We start from the raw sequence: 10,755 nt of genomic DNA on the forward strand, positions 1-10,755 counted from the left end.
CTCAGCTGGGGAAGCTTTTGTTAGGCACGGCACTTGGACTTCACGTTTTGGTTTTGTCAGTAGCAAAACACGACAGAGCTTGTATTCCGGTGGTGGTAAGAAGTGGTATAGGACTCATGTCTCTAGTCAAAAGCCTAAAATAGATAAATGGAGGAAACACAAGTTTTATCCTGCCACTCTTGGGGGGGCAGATGTTTGTTAAACAAAAAAAAACAAATAAGCAATGTTTTTTTTTCCTTTCTTTGAATTTCTATGAATATGATTAGAGTTAGAGATAGGCAGAGGAGGAAACAAGCTTTCTGTGTTATTAAGGGAGAGAGGAAAAGATAAAAAAAAAAAAAAAAAAAAAAAAGGGGGGTTGACTACTGGAGACGGTAGCAGCAACCACTCATTTTTTTTTTTTTTTTTTTGTGTGTTGTCCATTCCTTTACTGTACCAGTTAAATTTCAGAATCCGCCAGTCTGCTCCATCACATCAGGACTGGAAGAGGGTGCATAAAAAAAAGGGGGGAAATATATTAAGTTAGCAAGTTGTAGAGTGTGTATAGAAATAAGATAGAACTTACTAGAAATAAACAGATTTAATGTACCAGTCTTCCGCGGCATACATTGCATTGGTAATCTCACCAATAGCTCCCCATTCGTCGCGAAGGGGGCTGAAACCAGTGAGAAAAGGTTCAAGGACTTGAAGGAGTTGGAGAAAAGCGGCCCGGAACCGGACGCGAGGATCGGTTGGGGGCAGGTTCATGGTAGGAGCGCGGAACAGAAGAGGATCGATTGCAGGAGGAGGCGGCGAGGCGAGGCGGAAGTGAGCTTGGAAGGGGTCGTGAAATTCAAAGGTTAAGGGGTTGTTGTTGTTGGGAGAGCGGAGGACAGTGTTGAGGAACGTATTGGTAGCAGTCTCTAGAGCGGTCCGTTGGAGTTCACTGTGATCGGAGAAGCAAGGGGTGCTTGGTCGCGGCAATAAGACGTCCGACGAGGGAGAAGCCTCAACAGGAGCTTTGCAAACTCCTACCAGAAAAAAAAAAAAAGGAAGAAGAAGAAAAGAAAACGGTCAGATAGAGCAAACAGGAAGGAGACTATACTGGCATCACGAGTAAACCTACTTTCAGATCGCGCCGCCACGAAGCGGCCCTTCGCGTCTCTAAGACGGGCCTGAGGGGGCTTGGGTTTAGCCTGAATTTGCCCGGAAAAGCGAGCTCGGCGGGATCTCCGCCTGGATCTTCTGCGAAGGGATTTGGATGGGTGGTAGGTTGGATCGCTGGGGTCGTCGTCGATACTTGAGCAGGAGCTTGGAAGCTCAGTCATGGATTTATATCCAAGGGTTGGCTGAAAGGGGCCTTCGGATGGTTCCTTATCACCTGCAAGAGAGGGAGGAGGAACCAGTCAGCAAACAGGGGACGAAAAACGTTGTAAAAAAGGTGGATACCTAGCTCATAAGCCTCGATTAGTCCAGTCGCGACGGTGGTGTCGACTGTAACCATGGGATCCACCGGGTCAGGAGTATCTTTGCGCGAATCAATACCTTTTTAAAGAAGGTAGTGTTTGGGCGCTGTCGTCAGCAGTGGAAGGATAAGGTAACAGTCAAACAGAAGGGAATGCAGCATACAGTCGTCGAGTTCGTACTCTCCGTCCTGATCAGATAGTGCAACGGCGGACATAGCCCTTTGGTCACATGGCCGAGCTGCCGCTATCAAGCGTTCCCGTCGTTCGCCAAATGTTTCGCCTAGCCAGGAAGCGACTGAGAGCAGCAAGCATTAGTGTATACGGATTAGAAGAGGATTTTTGCTCAGCTACTTACCTGGCTGGAGGCTGTCGTCAATGATTGATGGTGGGACTAAAAATAAATAAAAATGAGCAGGATGCCAGACACGAGTCCAGAGGAAGCAGCGGTAGGATGCGTACCAAAATTTGACATGGGCTCGTGCTGAGAGCCTGGGTTGGAGGAACCAACTTCAGAAGAGGCATCACCTGTAGCTGAGGGGAACAAAGACAAAAAAAAAAAAAAAAAAAAAATTAGGGACTTTTGGGTCTTGAGAACAGGGTAGGATAAATGGTAGACACGTACAACGGAGGCTACCATCAAATATTTGCCGGATCGCAGATCTCAAACGAGGAGGGGTATGGATAGATCCAAAAGAATTAAAAGAGTCACCATCCTCATCAAAAGGGTTGGGAGTCAATCGATCAGAAGAGATAGAGTAGACGGAGCGGTTGGGAGAGTGGGGAGGAACCTCAGACATGACGGGAAATGATGCTGGAAAACGAAGAGGAAAGTGAGAGGAAAGCTCACCCTTTTATAGACAAGACTGATCTGTAAAAAAAAAGAAGAAGAACCAGTCAGCAGCAAAGGTGCTTCAAGTTATTCGCACGATAGAAGCGGACTCAATAAGGTCTTCTGTATCCATTGTTGGCACCACCGGCACGGCTTATTCTTTTCTGAAGCATAAGTAAATGAAGGGAATGAAGGCAAAACACATCAGCTTGCATTCGTCATATGGCGAAGCCAATAACCTTAAAACTTTGGAGTCGGATCGGCGTTTGGAGGGGGAACGGAGGCGGCAACGGCGTCGGCAGATCATTTTTTTGTGGGATGCATTCAGCCCAGTCGCATACACACTGGACAACAGCATATGTACCTCAGGAGGCGGAAAGAGGGTCAATTAGAGTTTCACGTACAGGGAGGAAGAAAATTGTGGCAAGTATGTACGTACTTTGGAGCCCATCATTATTCTGAACGGCGACCGGCGAATTGGCGAAGGTGACGAGCAGGGAGAGAGGAACTGAAGCGGCGATAGTCCGGAAAGATCACCTTCGTAAAAGTAATGGAGCTGGCGGCGAATGAAGTACAGGAAAGATCACGAACTACAATTAGTGGCGTCCATAGAAGCGGCATTCTGTGAGGCGTCTACAGAAGAAATGTTCATAGAAGTAAAGCAATTGCTCCAGTCAGTCGGCAGAGTGTCTAGGCTATACTGCATTAACCGCACGCAGAGATTTTGGGGAGATGACGAGACTTATGGGACTTACGAGGCCGTGAATCAATGCGTCGGTGGCTGGTACACCGGCATGCTCTTGATTACAAGGGTCAGCTCGGCTGCTCGAGTTCGAAGAACCCGCATGCAAGTTTACACTCAAGTGCATATATCTACATAAGCGCACCCTAGTACAGCAGTTTCTTTCGGACACATCTGTACCAGACTATGTACATAAGAACCCAATATAACCACTATAAGACACTTATGGGTTTACTTGAAATAAGCTATGGGGGTAAACAGATCAGAAGGGAATAGGGAACAAATGGAGGGCAGGATTAAAAGTCAAGTATACCCATACAAAAAAAAAAATCACTGGGATTTAGTTGGTCCTGTATGACCTTAAACTGCGGCAAGTCCTAAACAGACTGAGAAACTACAAAAATCTTTTCAAACCATGGCAAAATCAGTTCTAGCAGCGAAGTACAAAACGGTGGATAAGAAAATCAGACCAATTAACCATCCCATGCCTCAAGACATAAATCCCCCGCTTCAGCGCCCACTCTTGTCAAGGGATCCTTACAAAACACCTCTCACACCTCATCCACCTGAGTTTATTCCTACTGCCAGGATTACTCATGAAAGGTTGAAAGCGGTGAATTTTGGACCACCCAAGTGGCTTTCTGAGCAAGAATTAAATCTCTTAAAACACGTCATTGTGATGCGCGAAAAGTCAGTGGCATTTGATGAGGAAGAAAGAGGCCTATTGCACCATTCATACGGCCAGCCATACAAAATCCCAGTTGTAGCGCATGAGCCATGGCAAAAGAAGCCAATACCAATTCCAAAACCTATTCTGCCACAGTTTGTAGAATTAGTAAGAAGGAGAATAAAAACTGGACTATATGAGCAATCCACATCTAGCTATTCTAGTCCAGTTTTTTGTGTTACCAAGTCAAATGGGAAGCTCAGGATAGTTCATGACCTTCAAGTCTTGAATAAAGTAACAATAAAAGATGCGGGGCTACCCCCGAATATTGAAGAGTTTGTTGACTCTTTTTCAGGAAGAGCATGTTACAGCCTAGGGGATATAATGGGTGGCTACGATGAAAGAGAACTTGATCCCACATCTCGGCCACTTACAACTTTTGAGACGGTCCTTGGCAGACTACAATTAACCCGACTTCCACAGGGTGCAACTAATTCGGTAGCAGTTTACCAAGCTCAGATGACCTGGATCCTTCAGCAAGAGATACCGGATCATGTGGGGATCTTTATTGATGATGGAGGGATTAAGGGACCAAAGTCAACCTACAATAATGAGACTTTGAAGGAGAACCCGGGAATACGGAGATTTGTCTGGGAATATGCTATTACCTTAGAGAGAATTTTATTTAGAATAGAAGAAGCAGGGCTCACCATATCAGGAGAAAAGTTTGCTTGCTGTGTTCCAGCTTTGGACATAGTAGGACACGTTGTTTCGCAGGAGGGTAGAATCATGTCAGCTCAGAAGGTCAACAAGATACAAAGCTGGCCAATACCTAGGAGTAAAAAGGACATCCGTAGCTTCTTAGGTCTCTGTGTTTATGTTAGAATGTTCATCAGAAATTTTTCAACCATAGCTGCATCACTCAGAAGACTTACCAGGGATGACGTGGAATTTGAATGGGACAATAAATGTCAAAATGCCTTTGAAGAGTTGAAGAAAATTGTTGGGGAGGAAATCATATTAAAGAATTTGGAATATGGGGAGGGGGCAGGAAGAGTAACATTGGCGGTAGATTCCAGTTACATTGCAGTAGGAGCAGTTCTCATGCAAGAAGACAAAGAGAAAACTTACAGACCAGTAATTTATGAATCAGTAGGCTTTTCCAGAAGAGAATCAGATTACTCCCAAGCAAAATTGGAGTTGTGTGGTGTGGCAAAAATTCTAAAGAAATTACAGACTATCCTTTGGGGACAACATTTTGAGCTTCAAGTTGATGCAAAGGCACTTATAGAAATGATCAATACTCCAAGTCTTCCTGCGGCACCTATGACAAGATGGGTTGCATTTATTCAACTATTTTCGTTCGATTTAGTACATAAACCAGGGAAGACATTTACAATGCCAGATAGCTTGTCAAGAAGGCCCCCAGATGATGATGAAGAATTGAAGGAATTTGACGAAGAAGAACCTTGGGTAACCCCTCATCCAGGCTTTGGAGCTAAGGAGATTAATCTGACGACTATTGGGGTGGAAATAGAGGCCAACACACAAACAAAATTTTGGCGGAAAATGGAGGAATATTTGACTACTTGGAAAAGACCCACCAATTGTGAAGACAATGAATTCATCAAAATAAAGCGTAGGTCTGTGATGTTCTTTGTGGAAGGGGGTCAACTAAAAAGGAGGCGGATACCTTACAATCAAATAGTGGTCTCAAATCCACATATTCAGGTTCAGGTCCTAAAATCTTTACATGAAGACTTAGGGCATAGAGGTGTATTGGAAACCTACAGAAGAGTGAGAGAAAGGTTTTGGTGGGAAGGAATGAAGAAGATGGCCAGGAAATGGGTTCAATCATGTGAATCCTGTCAAAAGAGGAGCAAGGATTTACCTAAGGAAGAAGGAAAATCTACTGCCCCCTCAACTTTGTTCCAAAGAGTAAGCATGGATGCAGTACATGTCAAAGCTGGTAAATGGAAATACATTGTAGTTGCAAGAGACAATTTCTCCGGATGGGCAGAAACCGTGGGTCTAACAAATCTCAAATCAAAAACAATTGCAGAATGGTTTGTATCCAAGTGGGTGTGTCGGTATGGAATACCAAAGGAAGTTACCGTTGATGGAGGGGCAGAATTTAAGAAAGAATTACAGTTGGCTATGAAGAAAACTGGAATAAAGCTTAGAGTTGTGACCCCTTATTACCCAGAAGCTCAAGGGATGGTGGAGCGAGGACATAAAGAAATAAAAGATGCGCTAATAAAAATGTGTGGAGAAGACGGCCGGAAATGGAAAGAATACTTACCCTTAGTAACTTTAGCTGATAGAATTTCAACCAAGAGGTCAACTGGATACACCCCATTTGAACTACAATTTGGACAGCCAGCAGTCTTGCCAGTGGATATGGAGCTTAAGACCTACCTCAGTGTGGATTGGACAGAGATCAAAACTACAGCAGACTTACTTCATATAAGAGCAGATCAATTAGCTCAGAGAGATGAGAGTATCCTGAAAGCCAAGGAAACATTGGAAAAAGCTAGAAGAGATTCCGTGAAATACTGGGACCGCAGACTTGCACATCGAAGAAGGGAACCGCTTAAACCGGGGGATATGGTCTTAGTGTATAATAAAGCTTTGGAAAATCAGTGGGGTTTGCTGTTCAAACCCAGGTGGAATGGACCTTATAGGGTAATAGAGCAGATAATGAACGGGCCCTACGAGCTTGAAGAACTTGATGGGACCAAGCTGGCACGAAGATATGCTGCTAATCAGGTGAAGAAGTTTTATCCACGAGGAGAGCTGTATGAAGAAGAAGACACTATAGAAGAAGAAGAAGAAGAAGAAGAAGAAGAAGAAGAAGAAGAAGAAGAAGAAGAGGAGGAGGAGAACATTGAAAATGCAGAAGACAGGGAAGAATAGATTAAGTGTACATTCAAAAAAAAAAAAAAAAAAAAAAAAAATTAAAGAGAATCTAAGCAGAAATCATAGAGTATAAATAATCTCAACGGTAAATCAAAATAGGCAACGAAAAGTCGGGAGACAGAAGTAAAGATCTGTATCATGGATAAGGACTGAAGACATATCATGGGATGGATAGACTTTCATTTGACAAGGAAGGGAAGTTTAAGCAAGGTTCATACACTAGTAGCTACAATATATGAGGATTAGTTTTGGAGTTTAGAGTTTAGGTTAGAGATATTGGGTAAATGGATATAACTATTGGATTAGATATATCTACAAAGTTAGAAGTGTTAAGTGTTTGAGCTACTGGTTATGGATATTGTGCAGGACTTGATTCCAGTGTTAAAAGGAAAGATAGAAGTGCTGGTTTATGTCTAGGAACTATGAAGTAGATGTAGATTTTTTTTTTTTGCTCTTTGTTTCTTTTGTACCCTTTCTTGCTTTTGATACTTGAAACAGGAATGCTGCGGACAGCATTAAGTTGGGGGTGGATGTGGTGTGCCAAATCTGTTTCAAGTATCAAATTGCATAAAGTCTTGGTTCACTGTATGAGAAGGAGGCATATTCTTGGATGTATTATTGCATGATTAGATTCTACAGGTCATTTAAACCCTAGTCACTCACTTGAACCACTAGGCTAGCTCCACTCAGTCAAAAGTTATTTGGATTAAACTGTTTGTGACATAACTCAATTAAATACTATAGAATTATATTTGGTAGTACATAGTATAGAATCAGGTACAAGTACATAGTTAGGGTGTAGTTTATACAGGTGCACACACGTACCCCTGTATGTTCGCATGACATCATCAGTCACATGTTGGATCACACGTTTATCAGAAGGCTCACTAGCTAAATTCCCTCAACGGAAGCTTCCATGCAGCAAAAATCCCTCAATGGAAGCTTCCATGCAGCAAAAATCCCTCACAGGAGAAGTCACAACAGCATAAATCCCTCAACTGACTTCCCCACCAGCAAAAATCCCTCACATTTTACTATATAAGGAGCATGTCTTCCCTCCTCAGTGGGGGATGCCAGGTAGGAATCCTAATCAGAACACACATCTCACTCAGAAGCTACAAGCTAAAATCAACATAAATCCACTAGTGTGATCTCAATCAAGTTGCCCATCAACATCTTTCATACCTCAGAGGATATATAAGTAGTCAAGTAGCAAGCATCACCACTTGTGCTCTTAACAAGTCAAAGTGATCTTAACCCATTGTACTCTTAACTGAAGGTTAAGGAGGAGGGCAAAAGACACTTTGAATAGTTCACATCTTCCATTAGTCTTTTTTTTTCGCAACATTCTATATCTCAGCACATACTTCTCTCACTCAATAAACATATAAACCATATAAAACATATCTTACGTTCCTACTGATTTCCACCACCAACTCCATTTCCCCGTATCCACTCAACATTTCCGCTGAATTCAAGTTTGATCTAGGTTTGATTAGAGACTGCTACATATAGTTATCTCTATCATTAGTTTGCCACAACAATAAAAATAAATTTGTTGTGATAACTCTTGTGTAGTATTATAGAGGGGCAGGTCTTTCAAACCACCCGTAACAGTTGTAAAAGCTTCATACATACTTGAAATATTATAACTGCTATTTCCCCCTCGCAGAACTGCCACCCGTCCCAAAAGGAGTTCTCACAACACCCTTCCAGTCAGAGATGTGCAGCATGATGTGAGATCAATTTCTATCAGGCCTTCATCAGCGGGGGCAAAATGCAGCGGGCAATTTTTCACACATTGTCCCCTTGCTCTTCCATACTCCACTCGCACCGCAGGCCTTCTGAAGCTGCATCAAAATTTTGTGGTCTTCAAGCCGGGAAGAGCCTCCTCTTGTGCTTCTACAGGCACCCAGGGTTCGTGGCATGTTTCGGGGTGTCCAAAGATGTCATGAACCCCATCCTCGCAAACCCAACCGGTTAGGTTTTTGCCGCAGTCCAAACAAATGCGGGGCAGCCGTTCACCCCCCCAACAACCCGATCCGCCAGTTCAGACGCCATTCAGACACATCGATCCAACTGCAAGTCTTAGGTGGCCCTGCAATGGCCAACCATATCAGAGGCAGCTCGATCAATGGAGGTTAGTACATACTAGCTCAATCGACGATAGGCTCTCTCCTCATCCTGCTTTCGTTATTTTTTGTCCTATAAATCTATCACTAAGCCCACTTGCCTCCTCCATCCCCAGGCAGCATCAGCGATTGTATGGACCAGCAGCGATCGCATACTACTGGTCGTTTCATTCGCTCATCGGTGAACATTCAGTCTCGATCACCGTGTTTGTACTGTTTCAGCTCCTATCAATCCCTTCCCTCCAGCTTCCAAACAAATTTGAGATCTAAACTTGAAAAACTGACATTTCTATTTTTTCTATCTGCTCTGTTGCTCCCAAATCTGCCCTGATGAAGCAATCATCCTCGCCGATCGATTCAACCCAAACCAATTCGCTGGTCCGTTACCTCAACGTACAATGAGCCCGCAAGTTGATTGTTTCTCGTCTGGATCGATCGGCCCTCAACTCGGGAACTTGAACCACACAAGTCCTCAAGCGAATGTGAGTATATTTTTGTTCTCTTTGCTAAGTTGCTTGTCATTGCTCACCACCTCAGTCAACAACAAACTGATCTTTTTTTCCTTATCTCTTTCATCTCTCCAGCAGGGAATCAGCTCATTCGGTCCACGAGTGCCGGAGCGATTCGACTGGCAGCACAATAGCCTTTCGTCTCCCTTGCCCCCCCAGATGGGTTTCGATCCGGACCGCAATCGAGATCAATTTCCAGTTGAGCATCACCATCACCAGCGCCCGATCGATCGCTCACTAAGCAGTTCGATTGCGCCCTTCAATCATTGGCTTCACTCTGGCAATCAGCCTGGACCTCCTCTCCCCGGTGCCAGCACACTCCTTCCTGCCTTTCGAGAGGGTCTTGCTCGTGTACCCGCTCCTCAACCGTCTCTCTCTCATCAAAGCTCGGTAGGGCATTGCACTGTTCACCCCCTTCCTCTCCGACCCACCGGCTTCTCACCAATCCCACCGTCCAACACCCAGACGATCAATCACCTGCCCATTTACTCCGCTCCAGCTGGAGTGATCAGGAACTTATCTCTCTCTCCTCCCGATCACTCCAGCTGGCAATTGCCGATTCCCTTGGCGGGTGTGGTTGCTCCACCCCACTTCACTGCTGCGCAAGCCTCTCTCGGCACGAACCGTCCTGCTGATTCCGGGTCGGCTTCTCTCTCCTACCCCATTCAAAATGGTCGAGCACATCCCTTGCCACAAGCCACTGATCAATCAATCCAGCCATTACAAATGCAACTGCCACCCCGGTAAGCCTTTCACACACTTTCTAAAAGTCATGCTATGTACTCATAACCCGCTTCTACCTACCTCGTTTCTTTTCCAAACTGCTCCTCTAGGCGTCAAGCTCCACCATTGGCAATCATCCTACCCAAGCAAATCAACACCAACCGGACACCGCTGCGTCTAAACAATCATTCTTTAGACCTCTCGCTTCCCGGTACCATTCCGTCCGGATGCAGTATACATCACCCACGAGATCGAATTGCCAAACGATCAGCTGACACAACAAGCGACAATGGGTTTGCCAATACTGGTCGCAAGTACGCTCCTTCTGCTTCAGTCTTTTGTATTTTTCCAATCCTATTGTCCACCCCCTTCTCTCGTCATTGGATTCCATTGGTCCAGGGGGCAAGCATACTTTGCACCCGGCCATCCCTCCCCTCTTTGACTCTATCATCCATTCCCCTTTCTTTTAGTTGTAGCGGTGCTGGGGGCAAGCATAATTTGCACCCGCACTCGTCTACAACTCCACAACACTCCACACATCATCTCATCTCATCCTTCCCCCTTGGCAAACAACACCTGAGACCAGCCCGTATCTTTTGATTAGAATTAGGAAGCGTGTTCGTCCAAATCGAGCGTCCGCCCGATGGGCCAGATACCGAGCCAAAGCAGAGCTCTCGTTTGTCCTGCCGACTGAGGACGATGAAAATACCCAAGACCCCGAAAACGCCAAGCAAGCAATCGCAGCCGCCTCGGGCTCAAAAGCAACTTTCTACTACTTTGTGCCACCAA

General features: G+C 44.8%; 2 protein-coding genes across 2 annotated transcripts; one reads left to right on the top strand and one right to left on the bottom strand.

Moving 5' to 3' along the window:
- Positions 1-446: 446 nt before the first annotated feature.
- Positions 447-1,660, bottom strand: PtA15_18A283 (uncharacterized protein; the record flags this gene model as incomplete). Its single annotated transcript, XM_053164807.1, has 5 exons — positions 447-480; positions 764-1,010; positions 1,106-1,360; positions 1,429-1,524; positions 1,609-1,660. 5 exons carry the CDS (start codon positions 1,658-1,660, stop codon positions 447-449), a joined length of 684 nt encoding a protein of 227 aa, XP_053028780.1.
- Positions 1,661-9,132: 7,472 nt separating this feature from the next.
- PtA15_18A284 (uncharacterized protein) lies at positions 9,133-10,408 on the top strand (the record flags this gene model as incomplete). Its single annotated transcript, XM_053164808.1, has 4 exons — positions 9,133-9,216; positions 9,319-9,986; positions 10,077-10,280; positions 10,366-10,408. The coding sequence occupies 4 exons, from the start codon at positions 9,133-9,135 to the stop codon at positions 10,406-10,408; spliced, it is 999 nt and encodes a 332-aa protein (XP_053028781.1).
- Between the last annotated feature and the right edge of the window lie 347 nt (positions 10,409-10,755).

This window comes from Puccinia triticina, chromosome 18A, assembly GCF_026914185.1.
Source record: "Puccinia triticina chromosome 18A, complete sequence".
NCBI lineage: Eukaryota > Fungi > Basidiomycota > Pucciniomycetes > Pucciniales > Pucciniaceae > Puccinia > Puccinia triticina.